The sequence below is a fragment of the Scyliorhinus torazame genome, chromosome 28 (assembly GCF_047496885.1).
Source record: "Scyliorhinus torazame isolate Kashiwa2021f chromosome 28, sScyTor2.1, whole genome shotgun sequence".
Lineage (NCBI taxonomy): Eukaryota > Metazoa > Chordata > Chondrichthyes > Carcharhiniformes > Scyliorhinidae > Scyliorhinus > Scyliorhinus torazame.
The window spans coordinates 33,656,989-33,684,903 of record NC_092734.1 but is presented as its reverse complement, the minus strand read 5'-3'; the positions used below and the strand labels follow the sequence as shown (position 1 = coordinate 33,684,903).

At 46.5% G+C, this 27,915-nt stretch overlaps 1 protein-coding gene across 1 annotated transcript in view; it reads right to left on the bottom strand.

Annotated features, from left to right (window-relative positions):
- Positions 1-331: 331 nt before the first annotated feature.
- Positions 332-27,915, bottom strand: part of zfand4 (zinc finger, AN1-type domain 4) — a 61,903-nt gene continuing 34,319 nt past the window's right edge. The window contains exons 5-10 of the mRNA XM_072491839.1: positions 21,086-21,272; positions 19,460-19,607; positions 16,093-17,280; positions 6,593-6,647; positions 3,531-3,648; positions 332-1,457 (exon numbers count right to left, since the gene is read on the bottom strand). Of these exons, the coding sequence (XP_072347940.1) occupies positions 1,322-1,457; positions 3,531-3,648; positions 6,593-6,647; positions 16,093-17,280; positions 19,460-19,607; positions 21,086-21,272 (1,832 nt within the window). The 3' untranslated portion in view covers positions 332-1,321. The remainder of the gene's footprint in view (positions 1,458-3,530; positions 3,649-6,592; positions 6,648-16,092; positions 17,281-19,459; positions 19,608-21,085; positions 21,273-27,915) is intronic.

Below are 27,915 nucleotides of genomic sequence, written 5' to 3'. Positions count from 1 at the left end.
CCTTTCATTTATCCCAGCCATCTGATTCTCTGCCGTCATGTCAGACTTCGAGTAGTTCCATTTTTCATTGGCACCTTTCAATCCTGCGGATCATCTTTGTGGGCCCTTTCTCTTCTTCTTTTGGACTGTATTTGTTAAAGCCCATCTCAGGAGGCCAATCGGCCTGCCCCTTTGCGGCTGACAGCGGACCCAGTTACGGATTTCCAGCTGATATTGTCTCAGTTCCAAATCTGCACTTTTGGATTTTATTATTTCCTTAAACAGTCGGGTCCTGTCATGAATAGGATGAACTCGTTATCAAAGCAAAGTACAAACTCCAAAATGCCATTGGTGCTTTTGATATAAATTAGTTTAATATCGGCTAGGTGTTGCCTGCAAACTTTAGAAAAATTATACGTGCAAATAAATTCAATTTTTATTCAAATCTTGTTAACAGCACTCTAATTTTTTTTATTTCCCAAAAACAAATCAACAGTACTGTATAGAGTCTTACGTTAAAAAATTGTGAGAATACAAAAAAGATTCACTCTGCCAAGGTGTGTTTGATATGGCAATGGAAGCAAGGAATTAAGAAGCGGATAATTTCTGAGATTCGGTCAAAGAGATAGACAAACGAGTTTTTTTAAAATCGCCTCACAAAATGTTTCCAGGGAGGTGTCGGATTAACTTGATACAGTGCATAAAACTGGAAATAATTTTTAAAAACTAGAGATATTGCACGACCAACCCAGCATGGGAGCCAAGTGCAGTTGTCACTGAGTCCTGTCATCAATGGTCTCAACATCTTGTAAAAGCAGCAGAAAGACAGAAAAAAACTTCACCGTGAAATAAATATACTTCTAACAAGGACTTGCAATGTTAAAATAGACAAGTACTTAAAATGTTATTTTACAAAGACGTAATGCACATGCCTTCTTCAAAAAAAAAGGTCCTCCCTTCCTTAGGGTTTTAGTCAAACAGTAGTGACAAGGTTTTAATAAAGTGCATCGTTGAAAGATTTGCTAATGGAGCATTGACTGCACCGAATATAAAGTTAACAAAACATCGGCATTCATTAGAAACCAAGTTCATCACAGCATAAATCTTCAGGAAATTCATTCTGTTTTTACACTGACAATTTACTAAAAAGAATTAAGATGCAAACTAAAAACCCACAATAGTGTTTACATAATACATAAATACCGAGCATCCATTTTGTGCTTCTGATTGGCAATTTTGTCTTTCCAGACCAATGTCAAAATTAAGCAAAACAGTTAAATACTTCTTCTTGTTCATTTTAGCACAGTTTGACCAGAGGAGTTGCACGCAGCACTAACGGGGGTCAGATTTTCGGAAGCTTGGGCGCACTAACAACAGGGTTGGTCTCCTGCAAATATCTCCTTCCTGCTGTCTTGTAGTCATATGTGCATTCATGAGTCTCGGCATAGCGATGTGTCGCACAGAAGTTGTTTCCGCACCTGTAGTTTGAGGAACGTGGTTTAGTGTTTTATTCCCCAACGATAGGCCGCGTTACAGTCCACTCAGCTACCAGCTGATGATTTCGGGCCGCTATCGGGGTGCAGCGGCATCACAAACAAACAAACAAAAAACTCACATCGGGGACAACTTTAACAAACAAAGGTGTGGTGTGCTGGGCAAGCCCGTGTCCTTTAGCAGTGGGGAGGTAGGCATCAATCCAGCCTGGACGGACTGTGTGAAAGCCTCCCCTTTCTGTGGTGATATCTGCTTACTCATGGTTATTCTTGCATCCAGTGCACCCTAACCAGGTGCAAGCAAGTGAGGAAGCGCAGCTGTTTTCTGGTCAAAGTAAAGAGAGCATTTCAACCGGCAACTTTAAAATTGAAAGCCCACAATCTTTGGCTATCTTAAACGTGAACAGAAAAACAGATCAGGGCTCGTGGAATTGAGGTGAATGTATTAGCAGGGATGAACGATTGGCTAAAGGAGAGAAAACAGAATGGAGGGAATGCATGCAGGCTGTGGCCTTTTCTAAGGAAGGACAAACGCGCCTGGAAGCAGTATGGCGATGGTTCACGAGACTGGCTCCTGGGGTGAGAGGGTTGTACCGATGATGAGGGGCTGAGTAAATTGGGTCTGTAATCTCCGGAATTTAAAAGAATGAGAGGCGGTCTCATTGAAATATGACAGGTTCTGCGGGGACTTGACAGGATAGAAGCGAGAGACTGTTTCCACTGGCTGAAGAGTTTGGACACAGTCTCGGGATAAGGGGCGCATCATTTCAAGATTTTTAAATGTCGTCACTCAAGAGGATTAAGGATCTTTGGAATTCTCTATACCGGAGAGGTATGGATACATCGAGTACATTTAAGACAGATATCCGGGATATCAAAGGATATAGAGGAAAGGGAGGGGGGTGGAAAGGGAGAAGGTGGTGGGCAGCTAAGTGAGATGAAGATGTGAGATCACTGATTCTATTAAATGTCACAGCAGACGCACAGGGCCATATGACCTGTGACAGCCATTCTTTACATTCTGAAAAATATTACGCTGCAGAAGACCGATATTCACTCGAGAGCAGATGAGGAAAGCACCTTGGACTGTCAACACATCCGGAGAATCTAAATCCTTCCACATTTCAAATAATAAATCAGAGAAAACATAATCTACAGGGAAAGGTTCCCACGTGTATCTCTCACCTCTCCCCAGTATCTCAAATGTTTAGTAATTAAGTAATTTCTGCAATTAATACATTTGTAATAAGTCCGGAAGCAAGTAAAATTTCAAGATTTTCCAGATGCAATTAGCACATCAAATCAATGTTATCAGGAGCATTTTAAAAAATAAATTTAGAGTACCCAATTCATTTTTTTTCCCCCCGAAGGGGCAATTTAGCGTGGCCAATCCACCTAGCCTGCACATCTTTGGGTTGTGGGGGAAGAGACCCACACAGACACGGGGAGAATGTGCAAACTCCACCCGGTCAGTGACCCCCGGGGCCGGGTTCGAACCCGGGTCCTCGGCTCCGTAAGGCAGCAGTGCTAACCACTGCCCCACCGCGCCGCCCGCAAACTCCACAGACAGTCACCCAAGGTCGGGCTCGAACCCAGGTATCTGGTGGCGAGGCAGCAGCAGTGCTAACCACTGTGCCACCGTGTCGCCCCTTCAGTAACATACCAACAGCCACGGTTACTTGCTCCTAACACACATTGTTCACTGTTTAATGTGTAAAAGGAACATTACCAAAGCTGCAAACCTGAAATAAAAGCAACCATGCTGGACATACACTGCAGGGCACACATCTGAAATGCCATCGTCGGTCACCTTTCCCCTCTATGCATGCTGACTGGCATGCTGTGCATTTCCAGCATGTTCCACTCTTCAGCGTCAACCTTGTAACAATGGCAACTTTAACCGCATCCCAACATTCTTCGCCACAGCACTTTCGTAGCCTGTCACAGAATGAGCGCCAGGCTTCCGACCTGGGGCAGCACACCAAAAGCATAATGCGCACCAGGGAGACCGCCCACGTGGGGCAAAGCACTCCAAAGATTGGTGAACGTGTTACTTGCCTGCACTCGTAGCTGGTGGCCAATCCAGTTTTCTTCCCGCAAAGAAAGCAGTGCTTGGCATTTTTCTTTTTTGGTTGGGTTACAGCCTTTACCGGTGGGAAATGACGTGTTGGGGTGCCTGCGACAAAGAATGGCCGGACATGAAACGACATTTAAAGAACAAATATTACACACCTTCTTTTCTCTTGTAACTTCGTGAACGAAAACTAGGAAAACATCTGCTTGGAGTGCGATAAACATTTGAGAAACAAATGAATCCCAGCCCTGTTTCAATCTCGAAACGGATGCTGCATAATAAAAAGTGGCGGCAAAGTGGCACTGCTGCCTGACAGCTCCAGGGGCCCGGCTTCGATTCCAGTCTCGAGTTACTGTCTGTGTGGAGTTTGCACCTTCTCCCAGTGTCTGTGTGGGTTTCCTCCGGGTGCTCCGGTTTCCTCCCACACTCCAAAGATGTGCAGGTTAGGTGGTTTGGCCAGGCTAAATTGCCCTTAAGTGTCCAAAAAAGGTTACGTGGGGATACGGGGATAGGGTGGGTCCTCTTTCCAAGGGCCAGAGCAGACTCAATGGGCCGAATGGCGTCCTTCTGTGAAAAATGAGAAAGGTGAAAAGCAAATCATAGTTAGGAAGGTTCGTCGTCAAAGTTCCCATTTGCTTTGAACTGTTATTGGTGAAACGTCGCTCAATATAAAGTCTTCAGCAGGGCGGCACGGTGGCACAGTGGCTAGCACCGCTGCCTCACGGCGCCGAGGACCCGGGTTCGATCCTGGTCCCGGGTCACTGTCCGTGTGGAGTTTGCACATTCTCCCCGTGTCTGCGTGGATCTCGCCCCCACAACCCAAAGATGTGCAGGTTAGGTGGATTGGCCACCCTAAATTGCCCCTTAATTGGAAAAAAATGAATTGGATACTTCAACAAACTTATTTAAAATAGGGTCAATTCATACTTGCTCACAACAGTCAGCTGGAATTAGACCCAAATGCACAGATTGGGCAGGGGTTTCCTGATCAGAAGCCTCAACAGCTACCTGACTGCTTTCTGACTGAAACCAGCTCAAATCTTTCGTTTCAGGAACGGCTTTCAAATATCTTTTTTTTGGGTGGGGAAGACAAAGCTTGATAATGAAAGCTCTTCCTTATTCCTCTCCCTCCAGCCGCGCGTGCTCCCACATTTTCAATGAGGGCTCGTTGCGGAATATCGGCTGCAGTTTGAGCCTGGCTAACATTCACTCTGCCCGGCCTTTCACATTGAACCAGCTAAACTCCACAGTGACGTTCTTGGTTTTTTTTAAACAGAGAAAGGCAGGCGACAGCAGAGTTGGAAGCACGAACGGGCGATACGGGATCACTCAACGTAAAAATAGAAAATGCTGGGAATACTCAGCAGTTCAGATAGCTCCTGTGGTGACAAAACCAGAATGCTGACAAGTCAAGTGACCAGGAGTTGGCCGGGGTCAGACAGAATCCTGATTAGACCCACACTTGGAGCATTTTTCAGTTCTAGACTCCATATCAAGGCACGGAGAAGATGTGTAAAATATTCCTCAAGGATAACTGAGCGGTTACATCTATCAGGGAGGATTGAACAGGTTGGGGCTTTATCTTCCAGCAGAGCGAAGGCAGAGAGGTGAACTATACAACTCATATGAATGAGGAAGCAGTTTTAAAGGTACAGAACTTCAAGTCCAGCTAACTGAAGACTAGGTGTGTCAGAAAACCAGACATTATTTTTTAAATTAAAAAGGGGTAATGCAACAATTTTAAGCGTTATTGGATGAGTGGGAAAAAATAAAAACTTGCTGGGCTGTTCAGGAAGTTGCTGAATCGGTATGAGGCCGTGGCGTGTAGCTGTGACGCTTTGCGCGCCTGTCAATTCCTGCGCTGATGGTCAGAGCGACCCCGACCCCACCCAAACCCAGCTCAGAAGTTTGGGGGAGTTCCACGTCTTTGCACAACTCCCATCTTGAAATGTTGCTCTGGTTCTCCCAGCGGCCTGAACCAAACACATTTTTTATGTTGTGACCGTACCAAAACACCAGCCTTTTAGTCACAAAGGGACAATTCAACACGGCCAATCCACCTAACCTGCACGTTTGGACTGCGGGAGGAAACCGGAGCACCCGGAAGAAACCCACACAGACACGAGGAGAAAGTGCAGACTCCGCACAGTCACCCGAGGCTGGAATCGAACACGAATCCCTGGTGCTGTGAGGCAGCAGTGCTAACCACTGTGTCACCGCAGGACACTACCGGTGCTGTGAAATATTTCAGGACCTTTTCCTGAAATCTGGCACGGAATTGGCCCTGAGGTTGTTGGTTTTGAGATGTTCTAGCTGCGGCTTGATGTTGAGGATTGCAATGCAGGTGAACTAGGGGACTTTGAGATTATAAAAGCAGGGTAGACAAGGGGCGGGTTCTCTGGTCCGCCAACCGCGTTCTCCTGAACGGTGCGCCCTTGCCGGCAGCGGGATTCTCCATTTCCGTCAGCTGCCCATGGGATTTCCCATTGTGGCCACCCGACGCCGCCGGGAAACCTGCGGGCGTGAGTGCGCTGCAGGCGCAACGGAGAATCCCGCCAGTGGAGAATCACATTGATGACCTTTCCACTTGCCAGGGAAGCCAAAACTAGGAGCCCTAAGAATAGGAGTGTCACTAAATGAATCCAATGGGAATTTCTGGAGAAACGTCTTTACCCACAGAATGATTAGAATGTGGAACGTTTGTCTCAAAGTGGTTGAGGGGAGGAGCACAGATTCAGTTAAGAGGAAAATAGATAAGTTGCGGAGAGGGGAAGCAATAGCTGGTTATGCTGGACTGACACTCCACACTTAAATTGTCCCGTTCTGGCGCATTGCAGAGGGGTGGAGCTGACTTAATGGAGCCTAAAGACTGGCATGGACCAGATGGGCGGAATGGCCTGTTCCTGAGCTGGACTATGTCATGATGAGCAGAGAGCGAGACTCTGTGTGAATAGGGGAACGTCCACTCGTCTAAAAAGGGGAGAAAGAGCACAAGGTAAAAGCAATCTAGCAAGAAATTAAAGACATGTCACTTTAGCAAGCTTACCTATTCGTCTTCCTAATGTAGTGGGTCTGCAGGTCGTACAAAGTCCAAGGGGAGACTGAAAGTGAAAGAGAACATTTGGTACATTAAACATATAACAGAAATTAAAGGTGCAGAAAACCATGATGTCTGAGGTCCAGTTATTTCAGCACCGGGTGAAATAACTCACCTCGACGGGTGATTACAGCTCTGACAAGTCACGCACTACCCTGGCTCAGGTATTGCTGGAGTGGGGCATCTCACTGTGTGGCTCCTTTGTTACCTTACCTCTCTCACGCTTCCCCAGTCCTGAAAGCCTTTTGTGCTGCAAGTTGCTCCAGGCGCAAGCAGCTAGCGGCAGAGCGAAAGCCAGCTCTGGGACCTTGGCAGGCAAATGGACCAAGAGTTTATCCCCTTCACCAATGAAATTTAACAATAAAGAAACTGAAGAGCAACGGAGCAGGAAACAGAGTGAATTAAAGTCACATTGGGAAAGAGATATAAAGAGAGGGAAAGAAAGAAGATAACAGAAGAACTAGGAGCAGAATCGGCCATTCAGCCCCGAGCTTGCTCTGCCTTTAAATACGATCGTGGCTGATTTCATCACGGCCTCATCTCCACCTTCCTGCCTATTCCCCATAACCCTTCACCCTACTACTAATTAAAAACCCATATACCTCCTCCTTACTTCTAAGAACGACTTATCACTTGCAGGACTGAGACTCCGCACTTGATGTGTTCCCTTTCGAGTGCATAGGTATTGTAGAAATGTAAACCTGCTCACAAAAAGGACCCTTAAGCCACTGAATACCAGCCCTAACTTCCCGTGGAGAGTATAATCTGCTTCAACATGCCATCTGCAGAAGATTCTTTCGAGGAGGTTGAGGGTGAGTGCCCCGAGTTGTGAGCAGAGTAGTGCAGATTGTGCAACCGTTTGTGGCGGCTCACAACTTGTAGCACATCTCCTGCCGTGCCGCAAACTGCTGGATTTAATCTGCATATCGATTGGTTTAACCAGGTTGGTAAAGGCAGCCTTGAGGAGGAGTTTATAGAATGTGCCCGGGATAATTTCCTGGAACAGTATGTAATGGAACCTACAAGGGAACAAGCGGTCCTAGATCTGGTCCTGTGTAATGAGGCAGGATTGATTAATGATCTCATAGTTCGGGATCCTCTTGGAAGGAGCGACCACAATATGGTGGAATTTAAAATACAGTTGGAGAATGACAAGGTAAAATCAAACACTAGTGTTTTGTGCTTAAACAAAGGCGATTACAATGGGATGAGAGAAGAACTAGCTAAGGTAGACTGGGAGCAAAGACTTCATGGTGAAGCAGTTGAGGAACAGTGGAGAACCTTCCGAGCGATCTTTCACAGTGTTCAGTAAAGGTTCAGACCGACAAAAAAGAAAGACGGTAGAAAGGGAAAAAATCGACCGTGGATATCTAAGGAGGTGAGGGAGAGTATCAAATTGAAGGAAAAAACATACAAAGTGGCAAAAATTAGTGGGAGACTAGAGGACTGGGAAATCTTTAGGGGACAACAGAAAACTAAAAAAGCCATAAAGAAGAATAAGGTAGACTATGAAAGTAAACTGGCTCAGAACATAAAAGCAGATAGTAAAAGCTTCTACAAATATATATAAGACAAAAAAGAGTGGCTAAGGTAAATATTGGACCTTTGGAAGATGAAAAGGGAGATTTAATAATAGGAGACGGGAAAATGGCTGAGGAGCTGAACAGGTTTTTTGGGTCAGTCTTCACAGTGGAGGACACAAATAACATGCCAGTGACTGATGGAAATAAGGATATGATAGGTGAGGACCTTGAGATGATTGTAATCACTAAGGAGGCAGTATTGGGCAAGCTAATGGGGCTAAAGGTAGACAAGTCTCCTGGCCCTGATGGGATGCATCCCAGAGTTTTAAAAGAGATGGCTAGGGAAATTGTAAACGCACTAGTGATAATTTATCAAAATTCACTAGACTCTGGGGTGGACCCAGAGGATTGGAAAGTAGCAAACGTGACACCACTGTTTAAAAAAGGAGGTCGGCAGAAAGCGGGTAATTATAGGCCGGAAAGCTTAACTTCGGTTGTAGGGAAAATGCTGGAATCTATCATTAAGGAGGAAATAGCGGGGCACCTGGAGAGAAATTGTCCCATTGGGCAGACGCAGCATGGGTTCACAAAGGGTAGGTCGTGTCTGACTAATTTGGTAGAATTCTTTGAGGCCGTTACCAGTGCAGTAGATAACGGGGAGCCAATGGATGTGGTACATCTGGATTTCCAGAAAGCTTTTGACAAAGTGCCACACAAAAGGTTGCTGCATAAACTAAAGATACGTGGCATTGAGGGTAAAGTGGTAGCATGGGTAGAGGATTGGTTAACTAACAGAAAGCAGAGAGTGGGGATAAATGGGTGTTTCTCTGGTTGGCAATCTGTAACTAGTGGGGTCCCTCAAGGATCCCTTGGGCCCACAGTTGTTCACAATTTACATAGACGATTTGGAGTTGGGGACCAAGTGCAATGTGTCAAAGTTTGCAGACGACACTAAGATGAGCGGTAAAGCAAAAAGTGCAGAGGATACCGGAAGTCTGCAGAAGGATTTGGATAGGTTAGGTGAATGGGCTAGGGTCTGGCAGATGGAATTCAATGTTGCCAAGTGTGAGGCTATCCATTTTGGGTGGAATAACAGCAGAATGGATTATTATTTAAACAGTAAGATGTTAAAACATGCTGCTGTGCAGAGGGACCTGGGTGTGCTGGTGCACGAGTCGCAAAAAGTTGGTGTGCAGGTGCAACAGGTGATTAAGAAGGCTAATCGAGTTTTGTCTTTCATTGCTAGAGGGATGGAGTTCAAGACTAGTGAGGTTATGCTGCAATTGTGTAGGGTGTTGGTGAGGCCGCATCTGGAGTATTGTGTTCAGTTTTGGTCTCCTTACCTGAGGAAGGACATATTGGCACTGGAGGGAGTGCAGAGGAGATTCACTAGGTTGATCCCAGAGTTGAGGGGATTAGATTATGACGAGAGGTTGAGTAGACTGGGACTGTACTCATTGGAGTTTAGAAGGATGCGGGGGGATCTTATTGAGACATATAAAATTATGAAGGGAATAGATAGGATAGATGCGGGCAGGTTGTTTCCACTGGTCGGGGAAAGCAGAACTAGGGGGCATAGCCTCAAAATAAAGGTAGGTAGATTTAGGACGGAGTGTAGGAGGAACTTCTTCACCCAAAGGGTTGTGAATCTCTGGAATTCCTTGCCCAGTGAAGCAGTCGAGGCTCCTTCTTTAAACGTTTTTAAGAAAAAGATAGATGCCTTTCTAAAGAATAAAGGGATTCGGGGATATGGTGTACGGGCCGGAGAGTGGAGCTGAGTCCACAAAGATCAGCCATGATCTCATTAAATGGCGGAGCAGGCTCGAGGAGCCAGATGGCCTACTCCTGTTCCTAATTCTTATGTTCTTATTGTTCACGCTGCGTACAGTAAAGTTATAGGAACACGGCACAACAGAAACCCAAACATTGGAACGACTGAAGAATTTGGCCAATTTTCACAACATTTCCCCCTGTTCAATGGGCCCAGGACAATGGGCTCAAGTTATTCTAATCAGCAATGGTTAATCAGCCACACGCTCAAGAGTTCTCGGAGCTGATAGCCAATATGGGTTATAGTCAGAGCTGGCCCAGTTTGTGCACCGTTCACAGGTTAAAAAGATTCCATTTTGCAAAACTATCGTTTTCCTCTTCCCCACCCTACAGAATCTCAAATCAGGACTCAAATCCTACAAAGTCTATATCATTTTTCAACAAAAATTAGACTAGATATTCAAGTGTGTTCTGAAAAATCAGTTTCTCTCTGTTCACAACGTACTTCAATATTTGTGCAGGACGAACAAAGTGTAATCTACAAAATAGTTACACAAGTGAGTGCCAGACTGGGAAACAGTGTTGCTTTGGAGTCTATGATGCTCACTCTCATGTTTGCACGCTGTTCTAAAATAATTTAAGGTGTATGCGAAGCTTGCGACACAAAAGGAGGTTCTATTTCACAATATGAGGGGGTAGCTTGTATCTTTTGGAATACTTTTGAATTTTTACATTGCCATTTGGGTCCTGATTAATTCTGACAGTCTTGTCAATGTACTGTTCTCAAGAGTCGTCACAGGCCAATCTCCTCTGCCACACTGCTGCTTTACCTATCCAAATTATTACCTAACCCTATCTGCAACTCCTTTTGCTGATGTTACTGCTTCACTTGCAAAACAAACGCTCTCCACTTCCCCACCCCTAACAGAATCTCAAATCAGAATTCGAGTCCTACAAAGCCAACATCATTTTTAAACAAAAGCGCACAGTGGGTCCCATCTTCGATTCAAGAAAATCTGTTGCACATTGTCTGCACCCATTCGTCACTGATGTGCATGCTCTTTGATGGGCTGAAGAACCCATTTTGTAAATCCAAGCAATAGCTATCTAGGCAGCACAGTGGTTAGCACTGTTGCTTCATAGCGTCAGGGCCCCGGGTTCGAATCACGGCTTGGGGGTCATTGTCTGTGCGGAGTCTGCACGTTCTCCCAGCGTCTGCATGGGTTTCCTCCGGGTGCTCCGGTTTCCCCCTACAAGTACCGAAAGACGTGCTTGTTAGGTGAATAGGACATTCTGAATTCTCCCTCAGTGTACCCGAACAGGCACCGGAGTGTGGCGACTAGGGGCTTTTCACAGTAACTTCATTGCAGTGTTAATGTAAGCCTACTTGTGACACTAATAAAGATTATTATTATATACTCAAAAGACGATAATTGCAATGCTGAAACTGCTCTGAGAATCTTGTTTCCCTAGTTTTAAACTCAAGAACACTCAGGTCTCTGTCAAGACTTAATCACTTAACATCTGGAGAGGCTCTTCAAACATCTCTCTCACTCTCCCCTGGCTAAGAGGCTTTCGGCAGATCTCTGATCTTTCTCTCGCCTCCAAGGCTCCCTTCCGCACCCTTCCATCCTTCCCTACAGCAACCTTTAGTGGCTGCCTCATTGAAGTAGCAACTGAGCTTTGATCGTCTGTGCAGAAACACTGCCGTGTTGCAAGATGGTGACCATTTCTGGACCGAGTCGGTCTTGGTCTTCATAATCCTCGCACAGCATTTCCCAAGCCTGCTATCCTAGAGATAGCAAAGGCAGCACACACGAGAACACCACCACCAACTCCCAAGTCGTACCTCATCCTGACCCGGAGCCGTTCCAACACCGTCGCGGAGTCAAATTCCTGAGACTCCCTTCCTAACAGAACTGGAGATGTACCCACACCACATGGACAGCAGTGATCCAAGGCAGCAGCTCACCACCACCTTCTCCGGGGCAATTGACGAGAAATACTAGTCGGGCCAGCGATGTCTTTGACTTTGTTACAAAGTCTCAAGACTTTGTTACAAATCTATTGTGCAGATCCTCTTCCTCATGCTCAATTACTCACTATGTTGAAGTCAAGTCTCAGTGCATCGCCAATTACCTTCCTCAGGAACTCACAACTGTGGAACCCCTGGCCAAACAGTTTTGTTTTTACCCATAACCTTCAGTACAAGCTCGTCAGCCAACCTGACAACTCTTACTTTTTCCTGCCCCTAACTTTTTCCCGCCCCCTATCCCTCCCACCAGCTATGGGGCATCCGGCACCCAGGGGTCTTCACCTCAATTTCTCAAAGCAATGGAGTAATATAGACATCTGGATTAGAAGCCCTGCCTCAGTGTCCGTTCCTGAAATTACAACTATATAAAGTTTTCAGAAGGAGGGTACAGTGGGTCGTTCGGTTTGTGTTTTCCAGACCAGTGGCTTTGATCTATTGCTAGCCTTGGCATTAAATGGTGCGCCAACTTTGGTTTCAAGCCTGGGTTTGAATTTTCTTTTAGCGAAGTGGATTCAAAAGGGAAGTGATGGCATAATGGTAATATCACTGGACCAGTAACCTAGAGACCCATGGTAATGCTCTGGGTTCAAATCCCACTACGGCAGATTGTAAAATTTGAATTTAATTTTTTTTTAAATCTGGAATTAAAAGTCGAACCATGAAACCATTGTAGATTGTCATAAAGACCCATGTGGTTCACTAATGTTCAAAGCAGATGGGAACCGGGTTCGATACCTGCCTTGGGTGACTGTGCGGAGTTTGCACGTTCTCCCAGTGTCTGCGTGGGTTTCCTCCGGGCGCTCCGGTTTCCTCCCACAGTCCAAAGATGTGCAGGTTAGGTGAAAAGGTCATGTTAAATTTCCCCTTAGTGTCCAGGGATGTGCAGGTTAGGTTATGGGGATACTGGGGATAGGGTTGAGTGGGTGGAGGAGCGAGCCTGGGTAGACTGTTCTTTCACAGGGTGGGTGCAGGCTTGATGGCCCGAATGGCCTCCTTCGGCGCTGTGGGAATTCGATGATTCTATTCGATGGTCTGGCCTACTTATGACTCCAGACCCACAGCAACATGGCTGACTCTTAAATGGCCTCTGAACAGGGGCAATTAGGAATGGGCAATAAATGCAGGCCTAGCTAGCAACGCCCACACTCCACGAACAATTGTTTTTAAAAAGAGCTCCTGGGCCCCAGAAAACAATCTAATGGGTGAAGAAAAACATTTCAACAAGGTCGGCATTTTCTAAAAATTGAACTGCATTTACAGGGAGAGGAATATAAAGTCCTGTTCATTGAAGATAAGGTCTCCATAGTCCCAGGTGACTAGAGGCTGCTTTCCCCTTTGAGGGGGAGAGCTGACCGGCGGTGATTTAATCTGAGGATCACCACACCTCAGGCGAGAGGCAAGATTGCCTTCAGGAATGACCTAGGTTTAAAAGCAGCTCCTCAGTCCCTCAAAAGGGCAACAGAGATAAGCCCTCCTAACTTTGACACACTGTTCGTGACTCGGTACCCAATGTGGCCTCGCAGCAACTGAAATGGTCACCATCTTGCAACACGGCAGTGTTTTTGCACAGACGATCAAAGCTCAGTTGCTGCTTTGAGAATTCCTATCCCCAACGTGGGATCAAGAGTGGACACAGGTTGTGGGTCATTTTATCCGGGAAGCTGGTTCGTGCAGAAAATTGCTAATTCTATTGCAGAGCGCCACAAAATCCATTAGCAATTTAAAAACTGGAGTAAATCAGTTAATCACAGCAAAACTGTACTGATTTTATAAAGTGACAAGCATCGGAGGTCATACAGACCGAAGTAGAGGAAGAAGCTTACTGGACACAGAGCTATCATGAACTTCACATACAGAGCGTCAACCCCAAGCTTTTCAGGAAACCACAAATCAAAGGCAAAGTGAAACTGTCGGAGTTAAATTCACCAGAGGCCAGAGTACAATTTGTCATTTGACTAATGAGTATGGACACAGTATGTGCACTGTATAATGCGCATGAGGTAACCAATAAACTTGTATCGCAATCGTTTCATCCCAGCTTTGCACTGGATTTTTCACATTCAAACTTGGGAGTGCAACTCCCAGGGAACAGGTTGGCCCACTCAAGGACAGGGGAGGGAATCCATGCTTGGAGCCAGAGGAAGTGGGTGAGGTACTAAATGAGTACTTTGCATCAGTATTCACCAGAGAGGGACTTGGTGGTGACAATAAACACATCCAAATCATGAGTCTGGGGAAGGGGGTGTAGATAGTCTGGGTCACATTGAGATCAGAAAGGTGGTGGTGTTGGGGGGGGGGGGGGGGTCTTAAAAAGCAATAAGGTCGACAAGCCCCCAGTGCCTGATGGGATCTACCCCAGAATAATGAGGGAGGCAATTGCTGGGGCTTTGACTGAAATCTTGGTTTCCTCACTGGCTACAGGTGAGGTCCCAGTGGACTGGAGAATAGCCAACGTTGTTCCTTTGTTTAAGGATAATACAGGCCAGTGAGCTTTACGTGGTAGGGAAATTATTGGAGAGGATTCTTAGGGACAGGATTTACTCACATTTGGAAACAAATGGACTTATTAGCGAGAGGCAGCAAGGTTTGGTGAAGGGGAGGTCGTGTTTCACTAACTTGATCGGGTTTTTCGAGGAGGTCACAAAGATGATTGATGAATGAAGTGCAGTGGATGTTGTCTACATGGACTTCAGTAAAGCCTTTGACAAGGTCCCTCTTGGCAGACTGATACAAAAGGTGAAGTCACACAGGTTCAGAGGTGAGCTGGCAAGATGGATACAGAACTGGCTCGGTCACAGAAGACAGAGGGTAGCAGTGGAAGGGTGCTTTTCTGAATGTAAGGCTGTGATTAGTGGTGTTCAGCAGGGATCAGTGCTGGGACCTTTTGCTGTTTGTAGTATATATGGTCTGATTAATAAGTCTGCGGACGACACAAAGGTTAGTGCAGTTGTGGATAGTGATGAGGACTGTCAGAGGATACTGCAAGATAAACTGGTTGGAGTCTTGGGCGGAGAGATGGCAGATGGAGTTTCATCCGGACAAATGTGAGGTCATGCATTTTGGAAGGTTTAATACAAGTGGAAATTAGACAGTAAATGGCAGAACCCTTCGAAGTATTGCCAGGCAGAGAGATCTGGACGCACAGGTGGCAACGCAGGTGGAGAAGGTAGTCAAGAAGGCATACGGCATGCTTACCTTCATCAGTCAGGCTATTGAGTATAAAAATTGGCAAGTCATGCTGCAGCTGCGTGGAACCTTAGTTAGGCCACACTTGGAGTATAGTGTTCAATTCTGGTCACCACATTACCAGTCGAATGTGGAGGCTCGGGAGAGGGTACAGAAGAGGTTTACCAGGACGTTGCCTGGTCTGGAGGGTATTAGCTATGAGGGTGGATAAACTCGGATTGTTTTCACTGGAATGATAGAGGTTTCCAAAATTATGAGTGGCATGGACAGAGTGGATAGTCAGCTGCTTTTTCCCAGGGTTGAAACGTCAATTACTAGGGGACGTAGGTTTGAGGTACGAGGGGCAAAGTTTAGAGGAGATGTGCGAGGGAAGTTTTTTTACACAGAGGGTGGCGAGTGCCTGGAACGCGCTGCCGGGGGAGGTGGTGGGAGCAGGTACGATAGTGACGTTTAAGGGGCGTCTTGACAAATACATGAATAGGTTGGGAATAGAGGGATATGGACCCCTGTAACTGAGTAACCCCATCTAAACTTTTAGACACTAAGGGGCAATTTAGCATGGCCAATCTGCCTAACCTGCACATCTTTGGACTGTGGGAGGAAACCGGAGCGCCCGGAAGTAGCCAAAGGCGAGAAAGTGCAAACTCCACACAGACAGTCACCCAAGGCCAGAATTGAACACAGGACCCTGGAGTTATGACGTAGCAGTGCTAACCACTGTGCCATCGTGCTGCCCCATGTGTTTAGACAGGCATCATGATCGGCACAGGCTTGGAGAGTCGAAGGGGCTGTTCCTTTGCTGTACTGTTGCTTATTTGTATTCTATGACCACAGCTCATCTTTGCACTGAAACATGCAAATTTGGGAGTGCAACTTCAGCTAGATTTTACGGTTTCCTCGAATTGGTTGCCAAAAACGTAGAGGAATTCACTTACAACATATGTATTCGAAACTCGATCCGGTGAAGGAATGCCTCTGAAAATCTCTTCATGGAAATTTTGAACACGAGCAGGTAGTGCAATGCCAGATGTCCGCTGCCTGCCTGCACCACAGTTACTTTGCACGCTCTCCTTGGATGTGCTTCGAGCCAGCGAAGCAAGCATTCCAATGTCTTTCGGAGAGCCCACGGGCTCCCTGGCCGCCTTGTTGGCCACCTCAGCCACCTCCGCTTTCAAAATGATGTCCGCTTTCTTCCCGGGGGTATCGACTTTGAGTCCCCGAAACCTGCCCGCCTTTGACAGCGAAACACCGGGGAAAGAGCCAGTGTCCGGAGCGGAGTGCAGTAGTTGCTGCGAAACAGGAGGTCTCAGGCTATTTATGTCAAACGTCTTTGGGGGTTTGGGAGTTGGGAGAGCAATTAAAGAACTATGAGAGACCGGTTCGGCATATCGAGTCGGCGAAATAACCTTTTCCTTCTTCGGAAACAGACTAGATTTTTCAGATTCCATTGGAGCATACCCCAGCATGTTTGGAAACACTGGTCTGATAACACTTGATTCCTCAGCATCCTTCTCTGGGGGCTTAGGCTCTATCTTAGTCTGTTCATACAGTGACGTGTTAAGTCCAATTTCGCTCAGTAGGCTGGCCTCTTCCGCCCGATCAGCATCTACAGACAAGGCAAGGACACTCGCAGCAGCGTCAGATACCCTTTTCTCTTCCGAGAGGCTCGCTTCCCTGATGGGGGACTTTAGCCGCGATCCACCTGCCACGCAATCGGTTACAAAATCTGTGCAAATCGTCGGAGCTTCCCTAAAGTCCTGAGAAATAAGTGGCGGAAGCATGTTCTGTTGCCGTGAGCTTCTCATTTCTCCCTGCAGAACCATGCCCGGTGTGGGGATTGCACTCTGGAGCAGAGGGGTCAAGTCGGCGTTCTCGTCATCCTTCAGCAGGAAGCTGTTAGAAGACGGCGGAGCTAAGCTGACGCCAGAAGCAAAATTGGAGCTCAGTACATTGTGGTACGAAAGCGTTGGATCACCAACAGGAGGTAGACACAGTGAATGATTGAGAGCCTGCCCGCTGTGAGGGAGAACACGGAAGAGGCGGTGACGAGCTGTGGTGATTGAACTGCTGGTTGGTCTGGGTGCCGCTGGAGGCCTTGGCTTCACCTTGGCAATCTTCTTGGGCTTTGTGGAAAGATGACAAAAAAAAGTTAAACACAATCACTGAAATACCCAAGAGTATTAAATTAGAAACTATTTCAAGAAGAGATTTTTAAAAAAGTAACCAGATTCTTTGTTTAAAAAAAACATGGTGCTCGATTCAACCAAATGGGACCAAAGTCCCACAGTGAGCGCGTTTAGCCACGTGTTACCCGTAGTTTGTAGTGTCGAGAAATTCATGGTTATTGAAAGCGGCTTGCGCTGCATAAGGGGCCTCAACGGGGAACGCGCGGCTGAGGCCGCACATAGGCCCAGTTTCAAACAGTTGGGAGCTCCACTCGCCGGAACACCCCAGTGTAGCGAGAGATTGGGATGCCCCCGAAGTGATCCCTGACCTCCCCCCGCCCCCAAAGCCCAAACGCACTATGGGAGCGTCCCCGGCAGTGCCAACTCAGCAATGCCCATGCCAGCTGGCAATACCACCTAGACACTGCCAGGGTGGGGGCACCAGCTATGCCAGGGCACCACCCTGTCCAAAGGGTATTCAGTTGGGGGCTACCAATTCCCTGGGAGGCCCCCACGAGTGCTGTTCTGCCTGGCCCCAATTGTGGGGACTAGCACTCACCCGAGGTCTCCGAGGCGAAAGGGGTCAAATCCCAAAGCCTCAGGTATCTTGGGAATCTGCACATTAGATTAAGGCTTACTGCCTCGCTCTAATATGCAGGATTTGCCAAAAAGTGATCTCGCCCGCAATGGGCGGGATTTACATCGCAACATCTCGCGAGGTTGCGTTGGATCTTGCGAGGCGCTGCGAGCCGGATAAATCACGGGAGCGGGGTCCCCCGGCTTTTACTGACCACACTGCACCGTGGTGAGCTGCTTTCGGGGCGCAGCGTGACTATTGGATCATGCCCATGCTTTCAATTCACCTACAGCAACCTCCCACCCTCATCATAGTATCTACCGTGCAGAAGGAGGCCATTCATCCCATTGAGTCTGCACCAGCCCTTGGAAAGAGCACCCTACCCACGACTACACCGCCACCCCATCCCCGCAACCCCACCCAACCTCTTTGGACAAAGGGCAATTTATCATGGTCAATCCACCTAACCTGCACATCTTTGGACTGTGGGAGGAAACCAGAGCACCCGGAGGAAACCCACGCAGACGCAGGGAGAACATGGAGACTTCGCACAGACAGGGAAGCCAGGAATTGAACCTGGGACCCTGGAGCTGTGAAGCAACTGTGCTAACCACTGTGCTACCATGCTGCCGTCAGTTCGGTGAAAACCATCCAAAAATGTTCATTTGTTGCTACAATGGCAATATTGGGCAAAGCTCTGAAAGCTAACCACTTTGCCACCATGCCGCCCCAAAACCCGAAACGCTAGCTCCCTTCTCTCTCCACAGAGTCTGTCAGACCTGCTGAGATTGTCCAGCATTTTCTGTTTTTGATTTAGATTCCAGCACTTTAAATAGTACAGCTCGGTTATACTCAAGTCATTTCCAACTTGCCAACAGCATGATTACAGTAACAGCGGCGATTTTGGAATCTCTCGCTCCTTGAGGTAAACTTTGCATTTTAAAATAAAGAGGCCAAGAGCTATTTTTGTTTTGAAGCTGTTGGCATTCAACGGATTTGAGGGACCTAATGAAAAATTAGACTGAAGAAAAGTTTGGAAGACACTTCGTATTAGCAACGGGGCGCTGTGCGCCAGTTGCTGAATGCTCAGCATCATTTGATAACATCAGAACATGTGCTATCTCAATCTCACGGAATGCCCAAAACCTCGAATAGTTTTTGTGTTACGGAAGAAAGTCAGGAGGCAATAGAGCACAGACCTGTATGAATTAAGCGACTATTTTGCATTTGTCAGCCACACTCTTGCCTTAAGTTCTCTTATTAAGCGCTGCAAAATGGGAATGAATTATCATGCATTTAACCCTAAATAAAACTATGAGCATTCAGTTCAAGTACGCTGATTGCAGGAGACAAGAAATGGCCCATGGCTAACTATAAGACAACTAAGCGCCCTGAGCCTCCAGCATTAACGTAGCTATTCAAATCCCCCCCAAAAGGAAGACGCAATGATCAATAACTATTATAGCTTTAAAAAGGCCCAAAAGCTCGGAAAACGAATTGGTTTTCCTGAATTAGGGGAACGCGCGTAGAGGACTTGGCACAGCAAACTTTCAACAATACCTTTTTACTAAGATTCATATTTTCCATCTTTGCTTTCAGCAACTTCATTTTGTTCATCGTGATTGAATTCTCCAGAATCTGCTGCCCAGACGGAGACTCCTCAGATTCATCTTCGTCATCTGCATAGAGGTTGAACACTGAACCTCCACTTTAAAATCAGGAAAATAAAAGATTTAAAAAGAAAAATTAACCTGCAGCACCAGACACAGAAAACTAAAATATTTCACACCCATTTAGGTCATATAGGTATCATGCGAATGTCACTTTAAGAAATGTTTGTCTGCTCAAGTGGCGGCAGTGATGTCAGAGTGTGGGTGAAGCTGAGCTCTGGCTCTGCTTTTTAGTTTCGCTTTGAGGAAAAGCTTGGGTGTGTCTGTGTTTTTTGCTTTTGTTTTAGTTTTGCAGCTGAAACCAGCCAAAGAAGGTGTAATTTTGATCTCTCTGCCATCAAAAGACTATCTCAAGATCATTTGGTGAATTTAGAGTGATAACTGCTCTCAGTAGAGAATTTAAACCTGATGTGCTTCTGTAAAAAGGATTTTTGTCTTATGGATGTTAAAAGGACAGTTTAAGGATTACTTAGAGTGTTGTATTCTTTGGGAGGTGCATTTGAATTGATGGTTGCTAAGATGTTCACTGTATGTTTTAAAAAGGTTAACTGAGTTCATAGATTAAACATTGTTTTGCTTTAAAAATTACTTTGAGAGTTCTGCTGCACCACACCTGTAGAGTGGGCCGTGTGCTCCCCAAACCACAATCTAGTAAAAGCCACGGGTCAGGTGAACCCCATGGTACACTTTGGAGTTCTCTAAACCCTAGCCCATAACACAGCAAAGGGCTTTTAAATCCAATACAGTGCTGGGTGTGCACCCGTAAGGTCATCATGTTCAAATTGCACATTTGAAAACGGAACAAAGTCAATATGGTTGTGGGCGGCCTCGAAATGAACATTTCATTATTCATACAAGGGCAACCCTCTACACATGAATCCAGTGCCACATTTGGGCTACTAGGGATAGTCAATAAACACACAATGCCTATAGTGCAGAAGGAGGCCATTCGGCCCATCAAGTTTGCACCCACCCTCTGAAAGAGCACCCTACCTGGGATCAGGCTCCCACCCTATCCCCATACTCAGTAGCCCCACCTAACCTTTTGGACACTAAGGGGCAATTTAGCACCTAATTCCACCTAACCAGCACATCTTTGGACTGCGGGAGGAAACCGGAGCACCCGGAGGAAACCCACGCAGACACGGGGAGAACGTGCAGACGCCGCACAGACAGTGACCCGAGGTCGGAATTGAACACGGGTCCCTGGCGCTGTGAGGCAGCAGTGCTGGCCATGTGCCACCGTGCTGCATTAATAAGTACCGTCTTACCGGTGTCACCCACGCACCAAAGATACATTTTAAAAAGCACGATGTGGTTATAATCTTGCCCCTCCCATACAAGCCATTCGATTTTCATTGGACCAGCTCCAAGGAAAGCATTTCCTTGCCTGCCCGCAATCAAATCTCTTCAAATTTAATGCAAACAATTCAAGAAATACTCACTAAATATGACACACGACATTCAATTGGTGAATTCAGTGGTCTGACTTTACAATCCAGTGGATTTTTCATACCTCAAGGACTCGGAGAGTGGTGTTAAAGTGCCGTCCCCCCGATCTACAACTCGGAAAAAATTCAACTGGTCCCCTTCACGATACACCAGAAAGGTGACTTGCTTGTTGGAAGGAATCTTATCCCAGATGTCATCCCGACTGGATTCCATGTATTCAGCCATATCCCTGGTGGGATCCTCCATTGGAACTGCAAAACATGGATTCGCATAAATGAAAGTAGCTTAACGCAGCACTGTGCTACATAATTACAACATTCAAAATCTGTTGTGGGTTGGAACGGAGTTAAAGTCAACTTGCTTGCAGGTTAATAGTTTACTTTATCAACTCCCAAGGTGGGGGTCAATAACCAGGGGGCAGATATTTAAGGTTTAGGAGATTTAGGGGAATTTGAGGAAAAACATTTTTCACCCAGCGGGTGATGGGAGTCTGGAACTCACTGCCTGAAAGGGTGGTAGAGGCGGGAACCCTCACAACATTTAAGAAGCATTTAGATGAGCACTTGAAACGCCGTAGCGAGCAAAGTGTGGAAAATGGGGTTAGAATAGGCAGGTGCTCGATGGCTGACACAGACACGGTGGGCCGAAGGGCCTCTTTCTGTGCTCTAAAACTCTATGAATCCATGGATTCATTTGGATTCACCCCAAAGAGATGTGCATAATTTGTAGTCTTTACTCTGCTCGCGAACAGGTTTAAAATGCGCAAGGAGCCCCAAGTGATATCACGATGTGGAGATGCCGGTGTCGGCCTGGGTGGGCGCAGTAAGAAATCTTACAACACCCGGTTAAAGTCCAATAGGTTAGTTTGGAATCACGAGCTTTCGAAGCGCAGCTCCTTCATCAGGTGAGTGAAGAAGAGACCGAAAGCTAGTGATTCCTGCAAACCTGTTGGACTTTAACTTGGTGTTGGAAGTAACAGAACACGTGCGCACATTCATCACAATAATAACTCAACCAACCCAATTTTATTACGTCAAGGCGTAACAGAGAAATATAGAGAAGATGAAACCATTCCACTACTATCCACACAAACATTATATTTACCTGCCCTGTGAACACATGTTTTATGCCATTTTCTTTCACCCACCTGTCTAATCTTGAATGTTAACACTATTTCTGTTTCAAGCACCAACCCTGGAAGTGAATCTCACGGCCTCACAACTCTGCGTGAAGAGGTTTCGCTCGGTCCTTGCTCTGAATTTGATTTACGATTTACGACACCTCAGCAATCCGCTACTCCCTCAGGTCCCAATCTTGCATAATTTTAAGCACTTATCGCATCGCCCCACAATCCGGGCAGTGATGGTACAAAACAAAATTCTCCCAGCCCCCTCAAGTCTTTCTTTTTAATTTGTATTTTCTTGTCTCGGGCATCGTAACAGTGAATCCATTCTACCAGCTTGACCATTCCTAATTTTTAATCACCACACCACTTCAAATGCCTTGACCCAAGCTCTGGAATTCCTTCCCTAAAACTCACCACCTCTCTCCTTCCGCTTTTAAGATGTTCCCAAAAAAGGACTTCTTTAAATCAAGCTTTTAGTCAAGTGTTCGGAATTCTCCTGTGCGGCCTGGTGTTAAAAAAACTGTTTTATTGATAGTGCTCGTCGAGCACCCTGGGACATTTTACCGTGTTGAATGTGAGAGATAAAGGCAAGTGCTTGTTGCTGTTGATTGTGCATCGCGTCTGATCTAAAGCATCAGCACCCTTCCCTAAAACATGAGCCCAATACCACGCATAATACTTTAAAACGCTTGTCCTTCAGAATTTCTCAATCTCTCACATTCATTCTCCTCGTCATCAACAGCATCATGTCCATGTCCACTCAGAACATAATTATTGTGTGAGACCAAGTTATTTTATAGAATTTACAGTGCAGAATCTACAGCGGCGCAGTGACACAGCACCGAATGTTTTACACAAACCAAAACAAAGCAGTACTAAGGTTTATGCAATAGAAACCTCTAAACACCTAAATAAGTGTGCTTAGCCAGAAAGCATATTGATCTAACTGTGCTCTGCTTCTGTGGGTGCACTTAAATTGGAGACGCTGTAACTGGAGAATTAGAATTTTCATAGAATCCCAGGCGATACGGTGCCGCAGTGGTTAGCACCGCTGCCTCACGGCGCTGAGGACGTTCAATCACGGCCGTGTGGAGTTTGCATATTATCACCCAAGCCTGCGTGGGTCTCACCCCCACAACCTAAAGATGTACATGGGAGGTGGATTGGCCAGGCTAAATTGCCCGTTAACTGGAAAAGAAAGAATTGGGTACTTTACATTTCGTAGAATTCATACAAGTTACAGTGCACAAGGCCACTCAGCCCATCGAGTCTGCACCGGCCCTTTGGAAAGAGCACCCTCCACACCTCCACCCTATCTCCATAACCCCAACCTGTGGGAGGAAACCGGAGCACCCGGAGGAAACCCATGCAGACACGGGGAGAAAGTGCAAACTCCGCACAGTCACCCAAGACCAGAATTCAACCCGGTCCCTGGTGCTGTGAAGCAGCAGCCCTAACCGCTGTGCAACCCTTCAAAGGTGTAACTGGAAATGCTTCGAAGTGCTCCCAAAACCCAAAAAGATTAATTTCCTAAAAAGCTTAAATGGGACTTCCTCAGTAAGAAGAGTGTTTAATTTTGGCTGCCTGTCTTCCTTTTAGGGGTGAAATTCCCAACTACAAATGGAGGGGCAACTGCGCATTAGACTGCGACTGCGTCCATCAGCACTTTAAACAAGAGTCTTTATCATGTCAATTAAAATGAGATTTCTTTCAAATGCTGAAGAGTAAAGTGCGACTCCCAGAACCCTACACCAACAGACCGTGCGCAGTAATGAGGAAACATGCACTTTTAAGGTATCAGTCTGTGTGGTGTTTAGTCAAATTCCAGTGAAGTGCCACTTAGGCAGAGTGTGCAGCACTCATCCACACTTAATGTGCCCAATATCAGCATTCCAGGCAAACTCAGCTATCAGGTAGAAATTCCGAATTCCAATAGACAGGAGGGGAGTCAAATCCAGCTCGGCAAGTTTACTTTAGTCCAGCGGCAACTTGCAAAACGCAGCCTCCAAGTTGCCTCACATTAGGTCAAATACTACACATGTGAACGCGTCGACTATTAGGGAACATTCAAGACCAACGCTGCCTTTCAGAATCTAGTGGTACAGCAATTCCGACAGACTCTTGCACTTGGAAGTTTGTACAATTAACCCTTGAATCAAACAACTATTTCCACCTCAAGGTTGCAGCAGTAAGTGAGAATTTGTATCTGCTTCAAATACCAGTTTGAAAGACATCAAGAGGCTGGAACGATAACATAATAATAATCTTTATTGTCGCAAGTAGGCTTCCATTAACACTGCAATGACGTTACTGTGAAAATCCCCTAGTCGCCACACTCCGGCGCCTGTTCGGCTACACAGAGGGAGAATTTAGAATGTCCAACTCATCTAACAAGCATATCTTTCGGGACCTGTGGGAGGAAACCGGAGAACATGGAGGAAACTCGCGCAGACACGGGGAGAACGTGCAGACTCCACACAGACAGTCACCTAAGCGGGAATCGAAACTGGGATCCTTGCGCTGTGAAGCAACACTGCTAACCACGGTGCTACCGTGCCAACCTCATAGATGTGTAGCCATATAAACCACGAATATGATTGGATTGGATTTGTTTATTGTCACGTGTACCGAGGTACAGTGAAAAGTATTTTTCTGCGAGCAGCTCAACAGATCATTAAGTACATGAGAGAAAAGGGAATAAAAGAAAATACATAATAGGGCAACACAAGGTATACAATGTAACTACATAAGCATACAGGGTGTAGTGTTAACAAGGTCAGTCCATAAGAGGGTCATTTAGGAGTCTGGTAACAGCGGGGAAGAAGCTGTTTTTGAGTCTGTTCGTGCGTGTTCTCAGACCTCTGTATCTCCTGCCTGATGGAGGAAGTTGGAAGAGTGAGTAAGCCGGGTGGGAGTGATCTTTGATTATACTGCCCACTTTCCCCAGGCAGCGGGAGGTGTAGATGGAGTCAATGGATGGGAGGCAGGTTTGTGTGATGGACTGGGCGTGTTCACGACTCTCTGATGTTTCTTGCAGTCCTGGCCGAGCAGTTGCCATACCAGGCTGTGATGCAGCCCGATAGGATGCTTTCTATGGTGCATCTGTAAAAGTTGGTAAGGGTTAATGTGGACATGCCAAATTTCCTTAGTTTCCTGAGGAAGTATAGGCGCTGTTGTGCTTTCTTGGTGGTAGCATCAACGTGGGTGGACCAGGACAGATTTTTGGAGATGTGCACCCCTAGGAATTTGAAACTGCTAACCATCTCCACCTCGGCCCCGTTGATGCTGACAGGTGTGTGTACAGTACTTTGCTTCCTGAAGTCAATTACCAGCTCTTTAGTTTTGCTGGCATTGTGGGAGATATTGTTGTCGCTGCACTACTCCACTAGGTTCTCTATCTCCCTCCTGTATTCTGACTTGTCGTTATTCGCGATCCGGCACACTATGGTCGTATCGTCAGCAAACTTGTAGATGGAGTTGGAACCAAAATTTGCTGCGCGGTCAAGTGTGTACAGGGAGTAGAGCAGGGGGCTAAATACGCAGCCTTGCGGGGCGCCGGTGTTGAGGATTATTGCGGAGGAGGTGTTGTTGTTCATTCTTACTGATTGTGGTCTGTTGGTCAGAAAATCGAGGATCCAGTTGCAGAGTGGGGAGCCAAGTCCTAGGTTTTGGAGCTTTGATATGAGCTTGGCTGGGATTATGGTGTTGAAGGCGGAGCTGTAGTCAATAAATAGGAGTCTGATGTAGAAGCCCTTGTTGTCGAGATGCTCCAAGGATGAGTGTAGGGCCAGGGAAATGGCGTCTGCTGTGGACCAGTTGCGATGGAAAACAATTTGAAGTGGATCAAGGCATTCTGGGAGTATGGAGGTGGTGCGCTTCATGATCATCCTCTCAAAGCACTTCACTATGACAGAAATCAGGGCCACCGTACGGTAGTCATTGAGGCACATTGCCTGGTTCTTCTTTGGCACCGGTATGATGGTGGTCTTCTTGAAGCAGATGGGGACCTCGGAGTGGAGTAGGGACAGGTTAACGATGTCCGCGAACACCTCTGCCAGCTGGTCCGCGCAGGCTCTGAGTGCACGACCAGGGATCCCGTCTGGGCCCGTCGCCTTCCGAGGGCTTACTTTCAGGAAGGCCGATCGGACTTCGGAAGCTGTGATGGTGGGTATGGGTGAGTTATGGGCTGCTGGATTACGATAGGAGTCAAGGTCCGCTTTGAAGAAATCTTAGCAACCAATTAAGGCAACTAAGTATTAAAGTAGCAACCATTTTACTGAGCAATGGGCTAATGAAGCAAACATTTTTTTTGAAGTAAAAAAAAATCAAAGTGCTTTCCTCCATCAGAAGTTGTATATTGGAAAGGATGAGTTTTAAACCAGTATTCAACCAACCCGATTACTTAAAAGAAAGGAAGTAGCGAGGAAGACAAGGCAGGACCTGTGGAAAGTGAGCCAATGTTTTAGGTCGATGACCCCTCATCAGAATTCTCTCGTTCCCTCAAAAATGCTTCCTGACCTGTTAAGTATCTAATCGTTTTTATTGAGATTTCTAGCATGCTGTGTTTTAAGAAAAAATGACTTTCATGACCTCAAGATGTCCCAAAGTGCTTTCAGCCAATTAAATACTTTTTGAAGTACAGACACTGCTATAATGCAAAAAACAAATCGCAGCAGCCAATTTGCACATAACCAGGTTCCAGGAACAGAAATGAGATAAATGATCAGATAATCTGATTTGAGTTAATTAATTTGTATGGCTGGGGATGCAGTTTGACACCAAAGTTCAAAAACCCATTCAACAGCTTTAGTTGACGCAGTGTGAATGGCTGCGTAGCCGCAGGGAATTAATCTCTCAGGCAGAGGTTTTGATGTATGAGCGAAGGTCTGAGTTGGAAGGCCACAGGCGGGATAGTCTGATCCCACGACAGCGCAGTCGACGGGAAATCCCGTTGACAACGGCGGGACTGGTAAATCCGCCGCCGGGCCACCGAAAGACTCGCGGCAGGGTTGGTGGGTAATTCCCGTCCATAGCTTGAGCTGTTTCTCCTGCCCACATCCGACCCTGGTCCGTCCTCAAGCAGTTGAGGGTTGCCCAGACTTTCGATGGAAGGCTGAAACCTGGGCCTTGGGCACTCGGGTCAGATGCCAGGTCGTGATGTACGCAGTCAAAGAGATGTGCCATCGAGAGGTGCGCCAGGTGCCGGTGCGTTTGAGTAGCGACTACAGGATTTCTGACAAGTATGTGGGGGTTTTCTAAGGTTGTGCCAGTGGATGTACTTCCGTCAGTTGTCAGCATGCGTTTGAGGATGTATTCCCTGCGGACTTCAGGACTCGAGCCTTGCTGGTTTCAAGGGAGGGAGGCTGAAACCCTCACATTGTCCTCCTGTTAAAGTAGGCTATCCAACCTGAAAACTCATACTGTCAAGAAGGCTTCTGAACTCACCACAGTGTTGCCGGTCCTATGGAATCGTTTTTAGTGATGTTGGCTGAGGGATCAATATGGGCCAGCACATCAGAAACAACTCTGCTGCTCTTCCTCAAAACTGGAAAATGGGAACTTTTAATCTTTATTGAATAATAATCTTTGTTATTGCCACAAGTAGGCTTACATTCACACTGCAATGAAGTTACTGTGAAAAGCCCCTAGTCGCCACATTCCGGCGCCTGTTCGGGTACACAGAGGGAGAATTCAGAACGTCCAATCCACCTAACCCGCACATCTTCGGACTGTGGGGAGGAAACCGGAGCACCCGGAGGAAACCCACG